Source organism: Carassius auratus, chromosome 6, assembly GCF_003368295.1.
Source record: "Carassius auratus strain Wakin chromosome 6, ASM336829v1, whole genome shotgun sequence".
Taxonomy (NCBI): Eukaryota; Metazoa; Chordata; class Actinopteri; order Cypriniformes; family Cyprinidae; genus Carassius; species Carassius auratus.
Window position 1 is genome coordinate 15,917,178 of NC_039248.1, and position 27,448 is coordinate 15,944,625.

The 27,448-nt window shown below is 36.9% G+C and overlaps 1 protein-coding gene across 4 annotated transcripts; it reads right to left on the reverse strand.

Annotated features, from left to right (window-relative positions):
* Positions 1-1,903: 1,903 nt before the first annotated feature.
* Positions 1,904-14,440, reverse strand: pecam1b (platelet and endothelial cell adhesion molecule 1b). Of its 4 annotated transcripts, XM_026263414.1 has the most exons (14): positions 14,072-14,440; positions 13,906-13,923; positions 12,468-12,761; positions 12,119-12,394; positions 11,750-12,019; positions 11,078-11,347; positions 10,691-10,972; positions 9,967-10,245; positions 9,227-9,328; positions 5,407-5,451; positions 5,178-5,270; positions 4,733-4,786; positions 4,565-4,587; positions 1,904-2,541 (listed from the first exon to the last, which is right to left on the reverse strand). In XM_026263414.1, the coding sequence occupies exons 1-14, from the start codon at positions 14,154-14,156 to the stop codon at positions 2,482-2,484; spliced, it is 2,151 nt and encodes a 716-aa protein (XP_026119199.1). In that variant the 5' UTR covers positions 14,157-14,440; the 3' UTR covers positions 1,904-2,481. The 4 variants fall into 4 exon arrangements, with proteins under 4 accessions (XP_026119199.1, XP_026119205.1, XP_026119215.1 ...); XM_026263420.1 differs by lacking the exon at positions 4,733-4,786 and having other exon boundaries at positions 14,072-14,439; XM_026263430.1 differs by lacking the exons at positions 4,565-4,587; positions 4,733-4,786 and having other exon boundaries at positions 2,389-2,541; positions 14,072-14,242.
* Positions 14,441-27,448: the final 13,008 nt, after the last annotated feature.

The following is a 27,448-nucleotide window of genomic DNA, read 5'->3' on the forward strand; positions in this document are numbered from 1 at the left end:
AAGAAGTATAATTTATTATTTAGGAACATTTAAAGAATGGATGTATCACATTAAAATAGCATATTGATAAAATAACAGATAGTGACAAATTACAGCACATGTATGACCTTAATAACTTTTTTAACAGTGGTCTAATGCGGAAAACCAATGGCTGTGTTTATGGATAGTCTGTGAATATGGCTTTACACTCAATTATAATCAAAACATGTAGGCTATAAAAGCAACAAAATTATACATAGATAAATAATTTACATAGAATTGTAATTTTTAGACTACACTTTATACTGAACAATAGTCAATTTGTGGGTCAATAACCAGCCAATTGTGTGAATAATAGATTTTCTCCCCTAGGTGGCACAACTGAACTATGTGCAGATGCCACACACAAACAGCACAAATAATCCATCTACTGGACAATGACGATGACAGTGTCAACACTAGGATTAAAACGTAATTTCAATAAGTAACATAAGTGAAATATTCATAAAAAGGTATCAATTAATTCCCAATTTCTGTTGTGGCTCATTTATGAAACATGGTTTAATATTGTTTTCACATATAGCCTGTGTACAACTGCTGTAAGAAGGATTTTAATTAGGTTAGGCTACATGTGTGACATCAAAAACACAATTTAATTCTTAGTTATTTAATGCTACATGCCTACTGTATAAATGTAAAATATAGCCTAGTAGTAGCTAATATAACCTTTCACATAGTTTGCCTTAATTAAACTGTGTTACACCAAGGGCAAGTTGAACTTTTGGAAAATATGAACAATTACTGTTAATAATGCTCACAGGGTCAATGCATCACTAAAATTCACAAGACCCAGAACAAATCTTCCCAGGATGACGCATTCTACAGTATCTGTGCTATATTGGTGTCTCTGCTTTCTTTATAATACAGTTATTTGTAATACAATTGCATAATTTAAGATTATACTGCCAAGACAAATGAAGTGGTCCATACACTTTAACTGATTTAATTCCCTTCAAATGATATGGCTGAAAAAAAAAAAAAAAAAAAAAAAAAAAAAAACGCCACCGAAGATTTGTTAGAAAATTAGTCGTGACTTCCTGTTTCACTGAGATATAAATATGAGGTGACGCACAGGCTAATTTCTATAGTTTTTCCTCAATATGGGAAAGACCTGGAAAAACAATGATTTGTGGGGATTTTTTATTTATTTATTTTTTTAGATCACGAATCAATACGATTTAATGAAAATGGCAATAATTGTTTGATGATCAAATTGGTTTTATTACCACTAATTGCTATATGACCCCACTTTGATATATAGCAAACTTTACTACAATGAAAATAACAGAATATTATGAATTAAAGCTGACTGTTTTTCAAAAGTTTTTTATCTTCTAGGAAAGCATTCACAAATTTACAGTGAATATCAATAAACTGTATGGGGAGATCTTGTTGTTTGAGAAGTATTCGTAACAAGAACTAACACTAGCTCTGTTTGGTTAACAAAGAATCGTCAGCTAAGGAAAACAAATGCTAACAGATGACACCAAAATGATTATTTTTTTGGTGCAGACAGAAAGGCCAAAGGCCATGGACAACATATTAGGATACATGTTAGCTTAACCTAACATAATCATAACAGATTTTAAATTAACACCTCAATGACACAGCAAAAGTTAACTGGACTCTAGTTGGCTCCTTCAACAGGACAATGATCCAAAGTACATCTCAATATCAACACAAAAATAATTCACAGCCCATAGTACATAGCAGTCCCTTGACACAAACTTCAAATACAACCCGTGTAATAAGCTCCACAAGGACCTCTGAAACTGGAGGATCTGGAGAAATGTCTGTATGGAGGAATGGTCTCACATTTCTTGACAGATGTTCATCCACCTTGTTACACATTATAGGAGAATACTTAGCAAATGAATTTTTTTATTGAATTATTGAAATGTATTACCAAAGACACATTTCCATGTTTCCCTATTATACCAAGGATGCCGAAATTTGTGAAGCTTTCTGTATGTACACTTAGTGATGTCAGGCTGGATGAGCTAATTGATGTGGGTGGGACTGGTATTCACTAGCCATTATCATCTTCTCCCAGTGGATCCCAAAGGGAAATTCTTTGTTTTGGTTTCCTTTAGCTAATGCTAAAAGTTAGATTATTTTTGTCAGTAAATGAAAGCATTTTGGCCGAAGATAAATGCATGACTTTATCTCTAATGTGAGCTGATGTCCAACTAACTGTTGTTGCAGTTTGCATTACATCATTCCATGCAGTGTACACAGGGTACAAAAATACAACTGATTATTAATTTAAACTTCACAGACACAGACACAATATATTTAAACAAAGAGAGAAAGTACAGACTATACACATAATAGTATAGCACTGTGACAAATAGGACAAATAATAGCACATATAGCACATAGCACAGTGATAGCACATAGGCCACAGTAGTCCAGAGGGAGGTGAGGGATGTTGACTGACTTCTAACAGTCCACTGGTTCAGGAAGATCATGGCTGAGTTCAGCATATTCTAACAGGTCTTCCTACAAAAATACAAGCACAAAATTAACTGATGGGAAGCACATATTTTCAGAAATTCATATATATTCATATTAAATGAAAATATGTTTATGTTAGTATCATCCTCAAAAAGGAAAGGAAAGGTGTCCCATACTTGGAATTTGTGCCTCACATTTCACCCGACCCATCCAAGTGCACACACAGTGAATAGTGAAAAAACACACACACGGTGAGCAGTGGGAAGCTATTCTTGCATCCAGGAAGCAGTTGGTTACATTTCTCTCTTGTCATTCTTAACATGCTTAACTCTGTTGGAAATCCACATACTCTATCAGAGATGTACACATAATGAGGAAGAGGAGGTGAAGAAGTTTAAAGGGGTCATACGATGGATGAACATTATTTTGTGTATTTGGTGTAATGAAATGTGTTTATGCAGTTTAAGCTTTAAAAAAAACACATTATTTTCCACACACTGTACTAATGTTTTCTCATCTATGCTCCGCTTTTCTGAAACACATTATTTTTTACAAAGCTCATTAGTCTGAAAAGCGAGGTGTGCTCTGATTGGCCAGCTATCCAGTGCGTTGTGATTTGGCTGAATACCTCAAGCATGTGATGGAAATGTTACAACCCTTGCCATACTGTTATATGTGTCCCTGTCAGATCACCAGCATGACCAGACAAAAACAATTAAAACCATTGCTAACGAGCCATTTGTTGCATCGAGGCGTGACATCATTACTGATTTTAATGACTTATACTGACTTTTCACGCTTTGCATTGGATCGTCCTGCGTAAACATAAAACCATGTCTGCATATGTGATCAGAGAAACTACAAACAACAAGCACTACTCTACACTGCTTAAAACCCGCATTTGAATCATTAGTGGGAAATCCTTGGAATATGTAAACATACATACAGACTGTGAGTCAGAACAGCTAGCATTGTAGTCTAACATACTCTCCCAAGATCAGGAAACAGTCATCCATAAAATGCAAATCTTCCCACATCGTGATGCAGACGTGTGGGGGCATGTAAGAATGAGACGTTTTAGGAGAGCGTGGAAAAGTCTACATTTTTATAAAGAATATTTATTCGTGTTTGAGACTGTAGTCTTTGCAACTTTATGAATTTTATCTATTCACAAACAGCTTGTAACACTCCAAAAAGAAAGGAAAACATGAAATTGCATCATATGACCCCTTTAACAATAAACGCAGAAGGGAAAATTGTGTTGATGTTAGTTTCAATGTTTTACACTGAGACATCTGATTTATTCTATCCATAATTTTGCTGTACTTCTGTTTTCCTTCCCTCTGTGTTTTCACAGAGTTTATGAAGTCACTGTGTGTATGACTGCTCTCTGTAAGTTCTGGCCCTCTCTTCAAGAGGAAACCACAGCCCAGCTATTTGTTCCCATTTGGAAAGTCTGAATGGTGCTTCCTGCTTCAATTACTGTAGACAGAGTTTACAAAACGCACACATTCAGTCCTCCATATGAGAATGTTACATCCTCTCACATGCCATAGAGAAACTAAAAAAAACTAAGATTAGAGTTCTCTGGTCAAGTGAAGTGATGTGCTGCATCACACACATAAAATATTATTCATGCAACTAACTTGTTAACTTGTTAAGTCTCAGACTGCCCTTTGTTATTGAACAAGATGCATGCTTTGATTTAGATTTTAAGTAATTTGCCTAAAAAGTAAATAAAAACTGATGGTCTTCACTGTTCAGATATTTGTATTTTTAAAAAATTAAGGTAATTAAAACATATTTGAATTCCACAGCAGTAGACAACAAAACCAACCATGTAATACAAGCAAATTTTATTCTAAATTATATTATATATTACGGACCTGGAGTATTTAATAATTTTTATGTAAGCCAAGTCAAACATTAAAAACATAGTTTTACATAATACTTAACTTTTGAAACACATTGGGACATCTTTGATTTCTTAATTATTTCAAAGTTCAATCAGCAGGATGGAAAGAATGCTTATAAGGTCATAAGAAGTGAAAGAATTAAGGTCACTTACATGGTTAACATGTTCAGTAGCCCCTGTACAAAAAGCATGCATTAGAAAAATACATAATTTACAACACAACCAACTGCTCTGTGTTTTTGAAATCACATAATCTCATAGGAACATTTTGTGTGTAAATGTTTAAATGTATTTGCTCTGTTTTTCCAATGCTGTTTGTACCTTGAGTGGTTTGAAGCTCACTGTACACAGTATCTGTGCCTTTTTTCCGAGGAACTAAAAAAATAAAATAAATTTTTGGTGTGTATATATATATATATATATATATATATATATATATATATCTGTGTGTGTGTGTGTGTGTGTTTAGGATATATCTTAAAAAAGGAAAGAAGAAGGAGGTAATAGAAATAATAGCTGTTGTGAAATGCACACTGTTTAGTCCTTAGTCCTTTCCTGTTTATGAGATGTATCTAGAAAGTAACTACTGTAACTACTGTAATTAAAACCCAGGGATCTTGATAATTTGGATGGTTAGACCCCACCCAGGAAGTGGTTTTTCTCTAATGAGTACATGCCATGGAATCGTAATGTTCCAATTCAAAAGGCAAAAGGCGTGAAAGAATAAAGAAAAGAGATGGATATAGTTTTAAAATGTTGAACTTACTTTGTGTAGGATCTACAGGTTGCAGATGAACCACCTCTGTGTACTCTATGTCACCTTCGTTTGTGGACACTGGGCTGTCCTGGTCAGCAACATCTGGAGAGAAACACAAACAACAATACAAATATACAAAATGAAGAAGGTTAGATTCATTTTATGTAGGCCTGTATGTTGCAGGTAAATACTAGTAGTTTGGTGAATGCATGGAAATCAGCATGATGTGTTGTATCACCTGGAAGTCTTTCACTCCAAACACTCTCTTTGTTATTCACCACCACTGAAACACACAGCAAAAATAGTGTATCAGCCATGGCCATTTACATGCTACTAATTTCAATTGAAATTCAAATTATCTGAAGTGTATCTGTGTGTGTGTGTGTGTGTGTGCGTGTGGTGCGTGCGTGCCTGCCAACCACTTGACTTGAATCCAATAGAAAATAAGAACTAAAGATCAGAGTTTATAGAAGAGGCGCACATAACCTTTACGATTTGAAGACTGTGGAAGAATGGCCCAAGATCACAACTGAGCAATACATGTGACTAAATTTTCCATACTGGAGGAGTATTGAAGTTGAGTAGTTCAATTCTTTTCTCTTGTATCATTCCATTTTATTAAACATAACTTAATTTATTTTGTTTTATTTGTATGTATGGATTACTTGGGTTGTTACCGACATCTGGTGAAAATTTCATGCCAACAGCACCTTTAGAAATATATTTACTGGCAATAATGGTGATGTGTTCCATACTTATTTTACTTGCTGTATATATACCAAATCAATACATTCAAATTTCAGCATGTCGAAGGTGTTAGGATTAATCAGTAATCAGTGATTAATCAGTCAATTCCCTAAACTAAGCGAACAGCTTTTGTATATATGCCTTATTTCCAATTTAGTTACAATCACTGTATCTCCTGAATCTGTGACCTGCTTTTAGAGACATTTTCAGCAAGTACAACATGTTCCTGGCTCAACATCCTTGTTGATCCTGGAACAATATTGAAATCAACCAATAAGAACTGAGATATAACTTCTCAGAAAATATCTGTTTTAGGCTTAAAACCAGAGTTAGGTGCTTCTACACCTTTGATAATCAGCTATCATTTCCCACTGATTTTAGCAATAAATTATGGGTTGGGTTAGGTTTAGGGGTAGGGATTGGGTTAAGTCTATATTTTTGAACAATAATGTTGATCCAGGATCATCAGAAAATGTTGATCCAGGAACATGTCTTATGTGGCAAAATCATAGCGACCTTGCATCTGAAATAAGCTTTTTGGTCTGGAATCTGGGGACACTGTATTAACAGACAGATACAAAAGCAGGAAACTTTATAAAATAAATATAAAAGTCAACATTGATGCTTCAAATTTTTCAAAATATTTAAACCAAAGGAGTTGAATCTTAATTTTAAATGAAGGTTAAATAAATAAATAAATAATACCTGGTTTACAAGACACCTAGTTAAATGATAAAAGGGACAGAATATGAAGAGATTTTAATCACTTTAATATTTTAGGGAATAAATTCCAAATGAGGTAATTCCAAATAAAGCATTTTATTAGATTTTAAGTGCCTGCCAATTCTTGTTTTATGTAACAAATACATGCACACATTTTTATAGAATATTTAACAGTAAATAAAGCATTAATCGATGCTTTTAGGGTAAAATGAAACAAAGAACATCAATTAATAAACAAACATATAATGATGGAAGCAAAAACAAATACTGTGTACCAGGGGTGCTGCACAAGATCCCGGGCCCTATGCACCAATGCATATAAAGTCCTAATGACCCCCCCCCCCCCCCCCCCCCCCTTGAAAATATATATTTTAGACTTTTCAAGGGCCCTCTCTTCCTTTGGGGCCCTGGTAATCAGTACTGGTTTTACCCACAGTCCGACTCCCCTGCTGTTTACAAACAAATAAATGAAATTAGAGAAAAAGCACATGGTGAATAGATGACTCAAATGCTGTTAAGATGAATAATGAACCAAACTGCTGTGATATGGGAGGTACCTATTTTTTCCTGCTTTTCTAAAGAGAATGAAGAGAAGATGGGGCAGCTGATTGCAATACTTGCCAGCATCAAAAACTGAAACATTGTTTTTGACAAATCGAACATTTAGACATTTCACCTAAACCAACAAATTTTTCAAAAATCGAATCATGTTACCAATCCACAGTTTAATTCCCATTTTCCTTTTGTTCCATTTTATCTGAAAAACTAAAAAGATCTGAGGTGATAATTTATTTTTATTTTTTTATTTTTTTTATTTTTTTTTAGAAAAGCTTTAATTCATTTTGCCTCCAGTTTCATAATCTTGGAAATTTCTTTGTCTTATGGTTTTAGAATTAGACAGTGAATTTGCCAGTGTCACACAGAGTCTTAGCACATTAATATTTAGTTGCACCTGGTAACTAAATATCATGATCATAGATTAAGTGATGTAAACATAGATGGCAAAGTCTTAAAACTCCCGGTTTGTTCGTCATGGCTCATAAACAGGATATGTGTATGTGTTTTGCAAAACAGCAAATGTGAGGGGGACACTTTGTAAGTATGTGGACATTTCAACATGAAGTCATCTTAATCTGTTCCACACAGTAGCAAGTTGCTCCACCACTGATTTAAGACACTAATTAGAGACTAACCCTAGAATAACCCTCTCTCTCTCTCTCTCTCTCTCTCTCTCTCTCTCTCTCTATCGATCTATCTATCTATAGTCAGGGTTGGTCAGTCTGACAAGATTTTGGGTCTGAACAGGTGATATAAATGATCACAGCAGGACTGGTGAGCTAGAGTGAAAGAATTAATGGATGGGATGATGACTGTGGATGAACAAAAATTAAAAAAATCAAGAGACTGCCTGTATGGTCGCTATAATGGGTGTCATGGGTGAGACTCAGTGTTAAAGAGTCACCTGATTTAGGGCTTGCAGGCTTTCTGAGGAATGGTGAGAGATTAAAAAAAATCAAAAATAAAAAATCAAATGTACTTATTAAATATTCTCCAGTACCTACATTTCCGAGAAGGGCCTGGCTGCAGACTTGCACTTGTACTCTCAGACTTGCAATCTCAGACACTTGCACTTCCGCTAGCGACGTCACTTGCAGTCTTTATTTTTTTTTTTCTTTTGTTCTATTTGTTGAAAACTTTTTGTTTGAATCTCTCAACATTTTACAACAGTAGCCAGGTGGCGAAGACAAGAAAAAAATAAGTAAACTACAATGTCAAGTCAAGTCAAGTCACCTTTATTTATATAGCGCTTTAAACAAAATACATTGCGTCAAAGCAACTGAACAACATCCATTAGGAAAACAGTGTGTCAATAATGCAAAATGATAGCTAAAGGCAGTTCATCATTAAATTCAGTGATGTCATCTCTGTTCAGTTAAATAGTGTCTGTGCATTTATTTGCAATCAAGTCAATGATATCGCTGTAGATGAAGTGACCCCAACAGCTTCTTGTCTCCATTGGCAACACGCACAATTTGTGTTGATTGCAAGTGACGTCACAGGTAGCGGAGAGTGAAAGTGGCGATTGCAAGTGACATTGTAATTTAGTTAATTTTTTCTTGTCTTCGCCACCTGGCTACTGTTGTAAAATGTTGAGAGATTCAAACAAAAAGTTATCAATAAATAGAACAAAATAAAACAATTAAGACTGCAAGTGACGTCGCTAGCGGAAGTGCAAGTGTCTGAGAGTGCAAGTCTGAGAATCCAAGTCTGAGAGTGCAAGTGCAAATCTGCATCCAGACCCTCTTGAAATTTCCTGGTTATGTCTATGGCTATTATTCCTTTTAAAATAGATTTGTCTGTTTGGGACTTGTAAAGGCATGGTCAGATGAGTGAAGCGCCTATTTAATAACACAAAACCACCTCTCTCTAATTCCTTCAACTCTAGACCAGCTTAACCATAAGCCAGTCGACTCACATTGACAGTCCGGCAGCCATCTCTCTTTTACCTGTGACAGAAAGAAAAGTTTAAAATGGAATTTGGTACACAGGTCAGACAGGTGACGCAGTGGGGCTGTAGGACTTTCTACCTCGCTTGGCCTTGTAGTGCCTCACGATGAAAAGGACCAGTAGGGCCACTACCAGCATGCAGAATACAGCAATCAAAGCTTTTTTCCACGTTGCCAGGCTCACTATAGAGTGGACACATACAGAAAGAATGAGTAGATGAGAAACAACATGGACTTTCTTTTTTACCTTACAGATTTTAGATGTTGCATAAAATGTTGGATATTTGGATATATTATGTATGATTTTTTTTTCTTACATGAAACATAGGAGGGGTTTTGAACTGCACAATATCCTTGCTGCTTTTTTTTCCAATATAATGAAACTGAAAGGTGACTATGGCTGGTAAACAATAGTTTAATTTGATAAATTTCAATGTGTTCAACACATAAACATACTGCATGGCTTTAAAAAAATAACCATTACACATACTTTAAGTAAAGGTGGTTAAACACCAGAGTGGAAGTGTCACTTTACAGGTAAGAAAAAAGGCACATAGAGCATGTTATTCTGTATGTACAGGCTCAAGATCAAAAGTGAACCGCTTATAAGATTCAAGATGGGTTAGATTTACCATTTCACTGTAAAAGTTTGAAATGAAGGTTTTTGAACGTCTTTAAGAGTGAATGCAATCTCATAAAAACACCACATGCAATAATTATACAATTTTAGAACAAGACACTTGAAAATGAATTTATGTAAAGGTTTTTTTTTCTTCATAAAATTGACTATAGATTTGATGTTAAAGAAAGATAAAGCTCACCTTCGACAGAGACTGTGTCACTCTTTATCAAAGATTGTGCCTGGTTATTTGCCTCACAGTAATAATTTCCACTTTGCTGTCTCTTTACGGCACTCAGAACATATGAGGATGAATTACTTTGAACTGTGGTGCTGTAGATTTCTGTGCCACTGCCTCCATAAAAACTAAAATTGATAGGTGGTGAGCCTTTTGCAATGTTACATATGAGGGTAACATCACTGCCCTCTTCAATGTTTTCTGGAACTGGAATGATTGTCAGTAAAGGTTTCCCTACTGGAACTAAAAACAAGAGAACAGTATACTCAAATAAGTAAACAGATTTGTTAAATTAAACAACATTACAAATCAGCAGTTCTCAACCAGGAGGCCAGGACTAACTATTAAACTGTTATAAACATAAAAATAGTATAAATATAATAGGGGGGCTAAAATGAGTCAAAAAGGTTGAGAACCACAGCATTGAAATCACATACATTTAATGACATTATTGTATAATCCACTAGAGCCAAACTTTTCTTCTAAAATCTTTTTCAAACAATTGAAATATATAACATTGAAAAGTAACACTATATTACATATAAATAAGACAATCAGTTGCATTTGTATATGCACATGTAGAACTCAACAAAAAGTTCAATAAATTCACAGATTCTATCGGTCCCTGGTCATTTGTAAATAACTGACTTTTTAGACCTATATTATGATATTTTTATGATGACCTCACCTATTACAGTCACACGTAGCCTTTCACTCATCTTTCTTGAGACTTGGCCGTTATTCTCTGCTTCACACATGTAACTGCTGATGTCTAAAGGAGTTGATATCATGGCTAAAAAACGAGCATTCTCATGAAGGTCAGATACTTCAGTCTTGTTCAGGGTGATGTTGTTTCTCTTTAGTGAGTAGATAATTGGCAGACTTCCATTGTAAGAATGGCAATGTATCCAAAATGGCTTATTCACGATAACAGGACCATAAACTGAGATCTCAGGCTTTGAAACGAGAACTTAAAAAGAAACAATGGTTAATTAACTTAAAGAAGTGTTATGTCTTTTACATTGATCATATTTTTGGTTTTCCTAGAAAAGGAGGATGAGAAAGCAATGCCTACCTTCTGCTTCAAACAGCACCATCCTGCTCTTTTTGATAATCCCCTTGGCTTCAGCAACACATATATATTTCCCATTGGATGCTTTGCCTGCAGTGCCATTGTATAGGCTACCATTTATTACAGGTGTTTTGTCTTGTAATATAGAGTACCTTATATCATCCATTCGAATCCTTTCTGAGGCTAAGCTGTTTATTTGACAGCTGATGCTGAAATGTTCTCCCTCAAAAACCTTAGCTGGGGGGATGCTCAGGACAGGCATGGAGAAAAGCTCTAAGGCAAAAATATACAATCTGTTATCAAAAGCATAATATATTTAAAAGTGTTTGGGGAGACAAGACCAGACTGTGCTTAATGCTCACTGCCTTTCAGTTTGAAAGAAAAAAAAGGTCTAAAATACATCTAAGGTGTGACTGCATCTAAGGATTTTCACAAAAAAAAAGATTCAGCATCAGAACACTTTTAATATAACATAAAATTCACATTAAACAATTTATATTGCTGTTGTATTGTGTTTTATTTTGTGTCCTTTCTGCATACTGATGGCCCATGGTCATTTCATTCTTAAAAAAAAGGGGGATACTAAAAATATAATCAAAAAGTTAATCTTATTTTAAGGTACAATTTCACAAAGAATACATTAGAAAATATTGCTAAGCATTCATTGTCTCTCACCTTTTACAGAGATGTTCATAGCGGAGACTTTAGAAACACTACCAAGACGTGAGGTGCACTCATATTCCCCAGATTCATTAGCCTTAGCATACACTTTGTAATCTGTCTTTGTCATGTTTGAACTGAGCACGATATGTCCATGGCTAAGAGTGATTATTGGATCAGAATTTCTTTGGTAAGTTGTATCAACACTGCAGCTGAAGGTTATGAGATCTCCTTCAGTGACATTTTTTGATGGGATGACTTCGATATTAGGATTGATCTCCAGCTCTGAATTGGAAAGGAATGTGGGCATGTTTACACTTCTTGGATGTACAAATACATTTATAATACAGTACAGTATGAAAAAAAATATATATATTGACGTACCTTGAATGTCAAGACGGATTACATTACTGACATTAGAGAGTTCTGTGCTACGTAATGTAATAGAATAGTAGCAAAATATATTCACAGTTCCTTTAGGAAGATTTAGCTGCCAATCAACTCTGCGACTATATGTGAGCTCTGTGTAGAGTTCCTGAGATCCATCACGAATGAAAAATCTAAGAACACCTCTTTCTCCCTCTGCTGTACAGTTAAAATTAACATGATTTCCCTCTATCAGTTTCAGTTTATCCACTGTTAGGACTGGTGTCTGAAGACCTGCAGAAACATCAGCAGATATTAGAATTCTGAGAACAATTCTTCTACACATTTAACTGATGTGTTCCTCTACCTTTCACGGTCAGGTCTTCGACAAGGCTCTCCTTCTTTTGCTCCTTAATGACAACCTCACATTTATATTTCCCAGAGTCAGCCATTCTGGCATCTGGTATAGAGTATTGGTAGTCCTTAGAATTCGCCTGGTCAGTATTTAATAGCTTAAAATCTTTGTAGATGTTGTATTCATAGATGGGGAGAGACCCCGGGCTGTGGCTGACTTCTGCATGACATATCAATGACACATTTGTACCTCTTTCAACTTCGTTTCTTGGATGGATAATGAGTTGCACACTTTTTATGACAGACTCTGTGGAGAAATAAAGCAATTTGACCACTTAGAGGGTGGTAGGTGTATTACGGAATGATATTCTGCATCACAGAAATTAATTCCAATCAAACTGTTACTGGTTACTGGTTAGCAGAAGACTGATTCAACTGAACTTTGGTGGTGTAAAATATACTCAGATTTACTTAAATTAACTACTGAAGCCCTGAATTATCTTATGCGCATAGTGATCTTAGCCTCTTAGTGGTTCATTTAGCATTGCATTTGATATTGTTACAACAAGTCTTATTAGCCTTATTATCTGCCCCCCAAACCAAAACATCATTACATAATTCTGCAATAACGTAAAAGTTTTGCAATAAAAAGTTTAAATGCAGTTGCAGTTTCAATGTCACATTAAAAGTGAAACTACATAAAATATTTGGGTAGTTCACAAATGGACATGTAGAGTCAACATATAGATTACATTTACAGACTTAACTTTTCTTTTTTTATCTCATTGTAATGGACTAATGGTGTGAGAAATTCATATATGTTTTAAGTTAATATTCCATATAAGCAAGCAAGTAGTAGTTATGTATATAAAGTTCCAAATAATTAATATTAGTCATGAAAATCTTTATTTGTACTTAACAGATCACACCCAAGACTGAATTAACAAACAGTAGTTCCACATAAGCTGTCAAAGTTAATAATTGGTTAATAATAAAGTTAACAATATGAGCTAATAATTATTACAGTACCCATAGATTTACCAACTATAATGATATGCAGATTATCAGAGCTTGATTCAAGCTCATAATGTTTGGCTATCAAATTCTAAGAGCATCATGTTAAAAGCGAATGACAAATTACATCACACGTCTCTACCACTTCCCACTACTTTCCAGAACCAGGGTATGTGACAATACACATTAACATGTTTTCAAAAACAAACAGTACAAAGACACAAAATGTTTTAGTCCAAATAATAAGGATTTCCATTATTAATAAACGTGAAGTGAAACAGTTCCAAATTTATGGTTATTACAATTGAATTTAACAAACCAAAATCAGCCACTTCATACAGTAAAATTGTACAGGTTCCACTGATAAATGACAATGATTATGCCATTTTGAAACTGAATAACTTAACACGAGGGTGAGAACTGAGTGATTTACAGACCTGCGCAGGCTTCCTCTGCTGATGATGATATATGTTGTCAAAGACGTTAGACGTTAGAAAAAATAAATAAATACAGAATTCAAGATCAAAATCAAGTTTATATCCAAACCAACCTTAACATCCTCTTGAACAAGTATTAATCGGCTAGAAATAAAAGTGCCCTTACAGGTTAAGAGGAAGAAGAGGAGATACCACAAGGAGGTGAACCACAAGGTGCCCATCTTTAGAGAGGGCAGAATCTTCACCCACATGGCTTAACACTTCTAACCAGTGTGTACGTATGTTTTCCTGTAGGACAAAGTGAAGTGAAGATCGGGGGAGGAGTTGTGTATGAAGGGGTTTACCTCTGGCTAGTTATCACTTCACACAGACTTTGTTCTCTTAATTTCACAGGAAGTGAGTGTTGCTTCCTGGGGAAATGAGGCCCAGAGCTGGAATGTTCAATCTGGCTGGATTTGCGTCTTTCTGATGAAGCAGGAGGATGGTTCAGTGGACAGGATGTGGAGGTGAACCAGTGTTATTACTCTTCAGGAAAAAGCCTTCTATTTCAGCAGAGAACAACAGAGAAATGCTTAAACAAAAACTAAAAAACTAAACTGAACTGGGGTGCGTTTCCCAAAACCATAGTTGCTAACCTGTTAAGAGACTGTTAAGAGACTGATGGGAAATTGCATTGCAACCAACAAAGTTGCTAACTTAGTTAGCAACTATGGTTTTGGGAAATGCACCCCCTGATTGATTCCATGTCTTTGAAAACAAGCAGAAACCATGTTCACACATGGACATGAATTGTTCCTGAAAACAAATGTTTTTCGAGAATATATGAAAGTGACGTGACATACAGCCAAGCCATACTCAGAATTCGTGCTCTGCATTTAACCCATCCAAAGTGCATACACAGCAGTGAACACAAACACCGTGAACACACACCCGGAGCAGTGGGCAGCCATTTATGCTGTGACCCACAACCTAGTCATACTCTCTAACCACTAGGCCACAACTTCCCCACATATATATATATATATATATATATATATATATATATATATATATATATATATATATATTACATGTTGTCCTATGAAAACCTAAGCAGGACCTGGAAAAAATGATGACAGAAACAAACAGACAAACAAACAAAGTGACAAATACTGCAAATTATACATTTACATATCTGGTTTATTCGAATGTTTGCTATTTGTTTTTAAAACCATGGTGAAAAAGCAGTCTACAGCCAGAGAAAACACCTGATTGTTTCAATTAATTTAACTAATTTATCTTTTTCATTAAAATTTTAAAGCCCAAAACAGAATTAGTAGAGCAGTAAGTTCCAATCTGATGAAGGCAGAGTCCATCCCCCACTCCCTGAAAGGCAGCTTAAAAAAAATGTATCTGATAGGGATACTGGCATAATTCATGAACAAATCTACTGGTAAGTGCTAAACCCAGTTCTCTTTTAGATGAAATCCCCAAAGGGGGCAGAAAATCTAAAAAGAGACTGGGGGTCCTAAGAAAAGGTGACAGACAAATAAAGGTGCTTTTTCCATTCAGTGAGTAATGCAACAACAGGAAGAGAATGGCAGACATACCAGGTAATGCAAGCCAAAAAAACAAATAAAATGAAATAAAACTTATCTGGTTAAAAAAAAAAAAAAAAAAAAACTGGTATTAAATAAACCAGTTACAAAGGTAGCAACATAAATACAAGCACAATTCAAGAATTAGATTTTTGGAAGGTAAGAATTAAACATATCTGCCATTCATCATTTCCATGACATTCTCAATGACACATCAGAAAATCAGGGCACTAAAGCTGATAGAAAACTACACACAATGATGTTTTACCTTCATCATCTCATAATACAGAACAGTAGACTCAGAACTAGGATCGATTCAACTAATCCCGGAGGTGAGCTTCAAACCATACTAAAAGTGAAATTTAATTGTGACATGATTGTCCCAGAGGTAACTGTATGGAGCCAGAAGAGTCTCAATAAAGATAAATGCACACACTACAGTCACATATGCACACACAGGATTCATAGATGCACACACATGATTCATAAATACACACACAGGATACACAAATGCACACAAAATTCACAGATGCACACACAAAATTTAAAAAGCACAGAAGATTCACAAATGCATACAAAATTCAGAAATGCACACAAAAATCAGAAATACACACACAATTCAGAAATGCAAACAACCTTTACAAATGCACTCAAGATTCACAAATGCACAGAACAAGATTCACAAATGCACAGGACAAGATTCAGAAATGTATTTCTGATGCACACACACATATATCTTGATTTACAAACTGCTTGCGGTCTGTGAACTTCACTGCATTTGTGTGTGAATTTTGAGACTCCCCTGACTTGGCTCAACACACAAATGCTTTTTTTTTTAAACAGGGAATGATCAGCAACCAATCAGATATCTGCCTTCTTTTAGCCAATCACAAGAATGCACCCCATGTGGGGGGATTGTTTACTTATAAGCCAATCACATGAACGTGTTCACACAGCAATTGTATTAAATTGTATGAAAATACAGATGTTTAGATTACAATTCAGGTTTATTTTTTATTATTTTTTACAAAATATAAATTAAAAAATGTCTCAATACATATAGCCCAGTGACTGCAGAAAAAAAAGTTAACCATGGATTCATAAATTTGCAATAGGCAATTATTTCATTTTATTGAAATATTTTAATGAAAGTAAAAAAAAAAAAAAAATGTTTAAACCTTTTTGAATATTTAAATATATCTAAATATTCTTTTGGATGCAATATAGAAGTCACTTTAATTATAATATTCAGTCCCTACATGAAGAGAGAGTCAGTGGTCCGCTGCGAGAGGAAAGTGGCTCTCTGGCTGCGAAAAGTGGGTCTGCGGCTGTCGTTCGCTTAGGAAAGTGAGTTGATCGCTGCGTGAGGAAAGTGAATCGTTCGCTCAACTTCGTTGCTTGAGGAATCATTCGCTGAGGAAAGTGAGTCGCTCGCTGGGTGAGGAAAGTGAGTCGTTCGCTGCGTGACTCCTGAGGAAAGTGAATCGTTCGCTGAGGAAAGTGAGTCGCTCGCTGGGTGAGGAAAGTGAGTCGTTCGCTGCATGACTCGTGAGGAAAGTGAGTCGCTCGCTGGGTGAGGAAAGTGAGTCGTTCGCTGCGTGACTCGTGAGGAAAGTGAGTCGCTCGCTGGGTGAGGAAAGTGAGTCGTTCGCTGCATGACTCGTGAGGAAAGTGAGTCGCTCGCTGGGTGAGGAAAGTGAGTCGTTCGCTGCGTGACTCGTGAGGAAAGTGAGTCGTTCGCTGCGCAAAGTGGGTCGCTGGCTGCGCAAAGTGAGTCGCCGGCTGTGTGAGGTAAGTGAGTCGTTCGCTGAGGAAAGTGAGTCGTTCGCTGCGTGAGGAAAGTGAGTTGTTCGCTGATTGGCTTATAAGTTAACAATTCCCCACGTGGGGTGCATTCTTGTGATTGGCTAAAACAAGGGAGATATCTGATTGGTTGCAGATCATTCCCTGTTTAAAAAAAGGCATTTGTGTGTCGAGCCAAGTCAAGGGAGTCTCAAAATTCACACACAAATGCAGTGAAGTTCACAGACCGCAAGCAGTTTGTAAATCAAGATATATGTGTGTGTGCATCAGAAATACATTTCTGAATCTTGTCCTGTGCATTTGTGAATCTTGAGTGCATTTGTAAATGTTGTTTGCATTTCTGAATTGTGTGTGTATTTCAGAATTTTGTGTGCATTTCTGAATTTTGTATGCATTTGTGAATCTTCTGTGCTTTTTAAATTTTGTGTGTGCATTTGTGAATTTTGTGTGCATTTGTGTATCCTGTGTGTGTATTTATGAATTATGTGTGTGCATGTATGGATCCTGTGTGTGCATATGTGAATGTAGTGTGTGCATTTATCTTTATTGAGATTCTTCTGGCTCCATATAACTGTCCCCACGCAACCCACAAAACGAAAAACAAAAAAAAAACAAAAAAAAAAAACACGTAATGCAGGTTTGCAATGACATGCAGGTACATTAATGATAAAATGTAAATATTAGGGTGAACTACCCCTTTCAGGCTTCTAGTAAACATTTTCATTTTCATTCATGTGTAAACAAATAAAAATTGTGCACAAATGTGGAACACAGATGAAACCTCCGTGAACCGCAAGCAATACACACTCAAAACAAAATTATAATTCATTTATCGAAGCTTACAACAGTACAGGACATAGTGAGACTATATAAGTGCTGCGACGGCAGAGACATGATACTTGTATTTGATTCGACATAATGCTGTGTCACTCTATGTGTAACCTGGAGACTGTACATTATTGGAGTAACAGGGAAAGTGAAAGAGGAAACAGATAAGGTTCAACATCATGAGAGGCTAAAAATATGACATAGTCCTTTTTCTGTTCTGTCAACTGCACTCATTTTTCATTGAGGAAAAATAACAGCGGAGACTGTATATTTCTTTTAACTAACAAAATCTCTGGCACAATTTTAGTGTGCTATGTGTGTTAAGAGAGAAAAACTATAAAAGTTGGCTAGCATTGGACAAACCATAACGATTTGTTTTAGATCTTTATATGCAATTTAAATAGTACACACTCCTCTGCAAGTCTACAGTCAATAAATCCATAATGAGAATTATGTTGAAAATTATAATAATAATGGTTGAAATGTAGTCATCATGTGTGGGTTCAGCAGCCTTCTTTAGACATTCATTGTTGTTGCATATTTACAGGAAGTCATTTACATCCAAGGGGGGCAGCAGGGGTCATTGTGAGTGGTCATGATGTTATCTGAATCTTTTCTCTGCTGAGCAGATGGACATGTAGTAGTCATTACTGCCCATGGCAAAATGAGGCTGATGAAATAAAATAAAGTCAAATATAGTTTTTTATTTATAATGTAAATGTAATAAAATGTGATATACTTTATACTGACATCTGTAAATGTGGATGTATGTAAAAGCAATAATTGTTTGCATTTGTTCCATTGTATAGATATAATAAAGTAAGACATTACTTAGTAATGTAAAGGTAGTATTTGGCTGGGATTCCACCATTCCTTTAGCCATAGGTTTTGGAAAGTTGAATCAAAATTTCAACATGTCAACTGGGAGAAAAATAGTCTCTGGAGGTCCAATTCATTCTAGTTATTTGGTTAATTCAGTTGGTTCATGTCAAGTCAAGTCAAGTCACCTTTATTTATATAGCACTATAAAAAAAAGGATTGAGGCAAAGCAACTGAACAACATTATTTAGGAAAACAGTGTGTCAATAATGCAAAATGATAATTAAAGGCAGTTCATTGTTGAATTCCGTTATGTCATCATAATTCATGTTATTCTTGTCACAATCATTAGCTGGAGTGCCCATGAACTTCAGTAGAGGGCACTCCACTCAGGACCATTTCACCCATCAACCACCAGATGTCACCATGTCATCACTTGGACACTAGCACCTCTCGTTATGCACCACACCCAAACTACATCTCCCATGAGTTACTGCATCACTATCACCTTGCCACACCTGCACCTCATTCATCAGCTAATCTCCTTGCAACACCTGAATCTCATTTAGAGCACACTCACTACACCACATTGCGAAGTCTTGTTTAGCCTGTCTAGCATTTCCGAGCGGTTTCCCTTGTGTTTGTGCTTCCCCGTGTCTGCTCCAAACATCTGAGTGCTGCTCACCATGAGCATGACTACCTGGAAAACATTTACATAGAGTCAAACGCTTGGTATCATGTTGTCAGCATTATATTTATTGCTGAATTTAATTTCATATTTTTACAATTGCATGTTTATTTGATATAGCTTCATTATTTCTGTGGTGTAGTGAACTGGATTGTTCAGCAGAAGGTTTCTGGATCAATCTTCGGAGTCAATGCTCAATAAAGCTGCTTATTTCTTAAAGCTTTTTTCTTCAAGGTGCTACTATAATATTAATGCATGCATACATTTTCTATATGGGGTTTTAAAGGGTCAGGTCATCAAAACATAAAAATTCAGTCATTAATGATTTGCCTCCAGTCTTTTCAATCCTTTGCCTGAACATAAAAGGTGATTTTGGTCAAGTTTCTCCTGCTGGTTTGTGTTCATACAGTATCAGTCGATGGAGCCTGACTTTCAGATTCTTCATGACATTATTTGATGATTTTGTATGAACAGAAATCAGCAGAACAAACTTGACCAAAATCACATCCTCAGTGTCTTTAAGTTTTTCTCTAGGTGTTCTCACTGGCTCTGGGGTCACTGAAAATGAAGAGACCACAGCAACATCCGGTCCTGATGAGAAAACGAGGAGATGCAGTGATGGAGCATTTCACCCATGGCACTCCATCTTCTCCATCCTCAGAGCACACAGCTGTCTGCAGACATTTCAGATCCTATAAAGATGCACAAACACAAAACAAAAGCAGTCATTTTAACAACACAGTGTCATTTTATTTCTGTATTAGAAGTAACAGAATGATCTTACTTTATATTTTGGTTTCAGGTTTTTTCCACAGATGCTGCTGTCACCTGCTCAACCACAAAATATCTGCATCAAATGTACAGCCATCAAGAATCAGAAAAGTGCTGTAATAACTCTGTTTAAAATAATTAAAATAAACTACAACTTAAGATCTAAAAGATGTGTTATTGATGACTGTAATATCCTCACTGATAGACTTTGATGGCAGCATTCTTCATCAGTCTCTCTTCAATAAACACACGTGTGTCTCATCTGTCCCTGTAACATCCAGACATCCAGAGTCAGTCTCCTCTGTCATTTATCTGTGATATACTGCATTTACATGTTGAGATAGATGCTGATGTGTTCACTCACTTTTTATCCAACACAAGAGCTCCACAATTTACCAACAATACTAATGGTCAAATGAAATAGATAACTTAATGTAGATTTATTTACATTACTTACATTCATCTAAAACAAAGTAGACAGTGAAATCTACATAACACACACGTCTCTCACTCACATGTCTGTTCATGTGATTTGCTCTTTTGCAATTCTCTTAAACATTTCTCTGTCTCATATTATATAGACATTTAATCGTCTTTAAGATGTATATGGTTCATGCAAATCCACTTTGGAGATGTACATGTGCTTACTGGAGATAGCTGTTCGCTTTACATAATAAAACATGTTTTGTTGTTGTTGTTGTTTTTGTTTTGTTTTTACAAATATACTGTAATGTTACTGGCTAGCGTCTTCAAATCAACAGTTTACTCTACGGTAGCTCAACAACTACGATTTTATCACATGGGAACCGTGTTTTGTTTTATTGTTCCTGGGATTGAAAAGTATCTATGAATGAACCCTTCAGAATCTTGACTGAAGCAGTAGAACATCCGGGGTTTTCTTGCCTACTGTTTTTGGACATACTTCTTTCTTCACATACTCTTTTCCCCTACTATATAGTAGGTGAGTAGGCATATAAGAACGCAGATTAAGTATATGTACAACTGAATCTCGCGAAAATTATTGCAATTTTCGCCTACTCTTTTAAGAACGCAAATGATTCAAACATACTACTTTGTCGCATACTGCTTTTTCCATACTATATAGTTGTCGTGTTTTCTGTGGAGTTCTGTCATTTCTGAAGTTTTTTATTTCTTATTTTTATTCTTAATCAAATTGTAACCTTAAACTAGAGCTACAAATGTTGTAAGTAGCATTTATGAAAAATGTTTGAGGTTAAGCAGCCCAATAGTGTAGTGTTTCTTTAAGAGAGGAGTGTGCTTTGAGTACATGTGACCGGTGTCTATTAGTGTAAAGGAAGCATGAACTTCATTTAGTTTGTAATGACTTTCAACCCGGTGTGCAGCCACTTGGTAAGCTCTCTTAATTTTAAATGGTTTCTTGTCTGTTATGATGTTGTTTGCTGTTGCCATGCTATGTTGTTGTATCATGTCATGTTCATTGCACATTAAAGATAACATTATGGTTTGGTAGATCTAAGCAGTTTAGTTAACTGTTAAAGATAATCCTATGTTCAAATGTTATAATTGGACGGGGTGGCGAAGCCATACTTGATACTTGATAAAGTATGAATTGCGGATCGGTATTTAACATACTTCCTGGTTTGCCGCGGGGTATTTTGGAAGCTGTAGTTTTCTGCTTTTTGATAAGACTGTATGCATAGGTTCTTTGTAGGATTTGAATATGTTGAATAATGTTTGAAGTGTGTAGCTTGTACATGAAAATTATGATTATGATATATGATATTATATATATATATATATATATATATATATATATATATATATATATATATATATATATATATATATATATATATTTGTATTTTGATTAATGTTGCTTATTGTTATTGGGCTATTGAGGTAAAGAACAGAGGCTGTTTGTAGTATGCACTTAAAAAGTGAAACGTTGTATTTCTTATTGTTTCAGGTTTATTACCTGGTTACTTGATTATCCTTGTGGAAAAATAAACAAACAAATGTGGAATACCGAGTAATATCCTTTTGTACACTGGGTTGCCCTTTCCATGGGAAACAGTAATAAACCAAACGGTTCAAGTGCGTTAAGCCAAGTCTGCTACCGCCCTATCAGCATTGACCAGGAAAGGAATAGAAAAGCGCTCAACAGCACAGTGCTCTTTCAGCAAGAGAGACAACAAACTGTCCCTCACTGTAGACCTCCTAGAAAAAATGGTTCTTATTGACGAGATTAGAGCACTTGGTGTAGACTTTGGAAAGGTGCACGACGCTGGACTAGAATATGTTGACGCTCTAGGAGAAGTAAGAAGTGAGGAAGAAAAAGTAAGTAAAGAAGCGGCTCATGTGGAGGAGAAAATGGCGATGTGCCTTGCCACTTATACAGAAATGCTCCGGCTTGCTAAGGAGACATTGTGGTCCAAATTTGCCTATACCGACCTTGGATTGTATGCCAACGGAGCAGAGGAGAAATGTACTGAAGTGGAAAACATTGATGTGAAGTGGTCAGAAGAAGGCCTTCAAGTCCTGAGAGAGGGTTTGGTGGAGAGAATCAAAATGCTTGACTGGGTGCGGAGTTGGCAAAAGTTGAAGCGGAAAGAAGAGGTCGATGAGGGAGAAGAGGTTGAAGATGTAGGTATTGATGGAGGGCATAGTGAGTTTGGTGAAGGACTTATTAGAGCTGGTACACGGTCCCAAATTCCCAGTGTAACACATGTATCCACTGTATATGGACTGTCGCAAAGAAGAGCCTCACCACTATTTGCTGGCAGCGGGGTGCAAGGTATCAATAAGGTGGAGAAAAAGGGCCTCGGGATGACCACTAATCAAGAAGAGCTCCTGGTGAAAGTCACTCCAGAATTGAGAGCAGAATTTAGGAAGGCATTTTCCAACAAAGCCTCAACCATGATCTGCACTGCTGGTGGTGAACTGAAAGAGTATCCAGTTATAATGATGTTACTGGAAGTGACCACTAACTCAGGCCAGCTGATAGGCACTCTTATTGACCTTGCATCTGACACCAATTATATAACAAATAATGCTGCCCAGCGCCTTGGACTGATTGGTGAGCGCATCAAGTTAATTGTCCATGGAATAGGAGGGATAAGAATGACAGTCACAACCAGTGTTAATTTTGACACGAAATTTTAATTTAGTTTTAGTCTTAGTCTTTTGACTATAATTCTTTTTAGTTTTAGTCAAGTTTTAGTCATCTGATTTGTTTTAATTTTAGTCTTATTTTAGTCGACTAAAATTGCTTGGTATTTTAGTCGACTAAAATTGCTTGGTATTTTAGTCGACTAAAATAAGACTAAAATCAATAACAGATTTACTAGACAATTTTTTACAGCTGGTATAGGAAACAAACTTAACCAAAATATATAAAACACAAATTCAACTTTATTTCAACACAACTGTGTCTTTATTTCGATTCAAAAGCTTTTATGCAGCAACAAACACTGTCATGATAATGTATACAATAACTAGCTGCCAATTGACCATCAATAAAAGAAACATAAAGTTAGGTCCAGGACCTTAAAGCTTACAGCTGAGCTGAACAATAAGTGCATACATTTAAAGTAAATATTTAATAAGTTGGCAGCTAGGTGGATAAAAAAGTAACAAGATTTTATAAGGTATTCATTTGTCTAGCAATATTGTATGTTTTAAATACTACAATATTGCTAGATTTGTATGTATAATGATAGGATGTGAACATTCATGTTTCACATGACTAATATAGAAATATTTGTGATATTGTCAACAAGTAGAACATTATAAAATATACTAAACATTAGTATTAATCAAATGTATTTATCATGATATTACGTATTAGTATTGTGCTCGCATCTAATTTGAAGAAGGGGCTATTTTACAGTACTTTTCAGTTCGTAATATTTAATGCTACAACATCTACGCACTGCACTATTCCAATTTTGCCTAGCTCAATAAACAAAAGAACATCGTTGTAAAATTACATTTGAGAAAATGTCCGGGTGGCTCGTCTGTAAATGTCTTTTCAAATTGGTTGTGTTCTTGCCACGAATGAGCGCTCTGCGTGCTTTACACTTTGTTTTGTTTTGTTCGTCGTCAAACGTGAAGTGAGCTGTGGACATTTTGTCGCTCTTTTAGACAGTAGGGACTTTAAGCAACAGCTGCGAATGGAACGGCTACAGCGACCGGAAGTTTGCCGTCACACCGCTGTAGCCAAGAACGTAAAAGTCACTAAGCAACGGTAAAACAGAACAGCGCAACGCAGCATTAATTCATTTATTGAGATCCAAAAAAATATATAATTTAAAAAAGCAAGAGAAGGATTGCTTTTGGCGTTAAATGACAATCTTTTGTCAGAAGAGGAGTTTTTAATATTGTATGATGTAAATAAGTCTAAAAACATAACATTTATTTACCTAACCTCTCACGTTGTAGCGACTCTGGCAAATCAGCTGTTCTCCCGTAGTAGACCGTTAAATTAGAACGTCACAAAGTAGCAGTTAAATTCGTGCAGGCGCAATACAACGCCAGAATGGCGTTGCCGTTCCACCAGAGGCTGTTGCTTAAAGTCCCTATCACCTCTTCGAATGCCGACTTCCCGGGAGCTCATAAAAACTGAAAACCTTCGCTTCACGTCTCAATAAGTCAGGCTCTGATTGGTTCTCTTCTCTCATGCAGTCTGTTCTTTTTTGCCGGTTCTTTTGCTCATTCCTCGCATCTCTCCCGTCTGCTGATTTGATTTTCGTCACAGTCTATTTTCGTCTCGTCCTTTATTCGTTGACGATAATGTCAATCAATTTAGTCATAGTTTTAGTCTCCATCAGTGCCTTCTATTTTAGTTTTCGTTTCGTTTTCGTCGGCAAAAATATATTCGTGACGGAAATAATGACGAAAATATTTAGTCAACGAAATTAACACTGGTCACAACCAAGAGATACTCCCTGCGACTGAGAGTGAAGACCATCAAGGGCATGGTAATGGAGCACCAACTGCTCTGCTACGGCCTGGAGAGTATTGCGGAGATAAGTCAACCTGTTACTCCGCAACAACTGCAAAGGATCTTTCCTGATGTTGCTGCAGAGGAGCTTGCCCGGCCTGAGAATATCGATCTTCTGATCAGTCACAGGGAAGGTTGTTTAGTTCCACAGCCATCAAGTTGGAGGGAGATCTAGTCCTCTGGGACGGCCCATTGGGCAAAACTGTTGGTGGTACTCACCCTGATCTCTTTGAGGTGGTCGACTTAATGCTGCACCAGTCTGAAACTCACTTTGAAGGTCTATGAGGACATCCTCAAGGGTGTATAAGGAAGTCCTTGTGGACATTAAAGACCTGTGTGGGGACCCTACAAGGATGGAACAAGTGACCCTTAGCAGCACCACTGCCACGAATAAGGAGGTGTTTGAGTGGTTTAAGTGGGATAGTATTGGAGCAGCATGTGATCCGAAATGTGGGAGCTGTAAAAGCAGCAAGTGCCCTCCAGGTGGCAAAGAGGTGACCCTTGGAGAAAAAAGAGACTTAGAAAAGATAAAGGACTGTCTCTCTTATGTGTTAGCAGACAAACACAGTGACTCCTCACACTGGGATGCGGCCTACCCATGTAAAGTAAGTCCAGCGATTCTGCCAGATAACCGCCAAGCAGTAGAAGCAACTTTCAGGAACACCGAGGTTCGGCTGGCAAAAGAACATGTGTGGAAAGCGGCGTATGGGGAGCAGATCCGTGAGATGGTATCAAGAGGAGCAGCTATCGAGCTCACGAAGGAAAAGATCAAGGCATGGAACGGCCCAATCTGGTATATCAGCCATCTGGTTGCCCCGAATCCTCATTCCAGCTCAATGCCAGTGAGGATAGTCTGGAATAGTAGCCAGGAGTTTAAAGGGTTGAGCTTGAACAACCTCCTTCATAAAGGCCCTGATGTCCTCAACTCGATCCGAAGTGTCCTGCTGAAATTCAGGAGCAGATTGTATGATGCTATTGGCAATGTTAAGAAAATGTATAATTCAGTGTGGCTGAAGGACAAAGAGGTCCATCTCCATCGATTCCTCTGGAGGGATAAACCCGAAGACGAAATCGGTGTGTTTGCCGTCAACAGAGTCAACATTGGTGACAAGCCTGCTGGATGCATCGCTCAGGTTGCCATGAGAGAGATGGCAAATTTGCCTCAGTTTACATCTATGGTTGAAGAGCGTTGGATCCTGACAGAGGACTGCTATGTGGACAATATCTTGACATTGCATGATGATCTCCAAACTCTGATTAAGATGACTAAAGGAGTGGAAGAGATCCTAAAAGCAGGTGGCTTTTCCCTCAAGCCCTGGGTCCTGACAGCCCACAGTGGTAGGAGTGGAAAACCCACTGACTCTAGCAACGTCAGGTTAACAGAACCCAAGACCCTGATACTCCCCAACCAGATGCGGAAATGAGGAGAAAAAGGCATTGGGGTTGGGATATGAACTAGAATCTGATAAACTCCGTGTCTTGACGTCGGTGAACTTCTCAAGGAGACGAGGAAAGATGAGGACCGGTCTGGATCTACAAGAGGATGAGCTAAGAGGTAGCACCCCTGACCCTCTTACCCGACGTATACTGTTGATTCAGATTGCAGGGTTCTATGACCCAATCGGCCTGGCCTCACCTGCCAAGCAACAAGGAGTGATGCTCATAAGAGAGTCCTTTCAGGAAGCAGGAAGAAACCATCCCTCCAAGGACACCTGGGACGATCCTCTTTCTTCAAGTCTTCGAGAGGCTGCAATAAAACTCTTTGAGCAATATGTAAGGCTTGGCCAACTTAGATTCGACAGGAGTCTCACACCCCTTGGAGCCATAGGTTGCCCAATGGGGATCACATTTTCCGATGGTAGTGAAGCTTCCTACAGAGATGTTCTTTATCTACGGTGGGAGACAGAAGGAGGAATTGTGGTGAAGCTGGTTGAATCAAAGGCCAAGCTCACCCCTCTAGACCAGAAAGGTGATGTCATTAAAGGAGAGCTGTGCGGGGCTGTCTTTGCATCCTGCCTGAAGATATACTTCGAGAAGCATTGCTACATTAAGATCGATCGGTGGATTCATTTT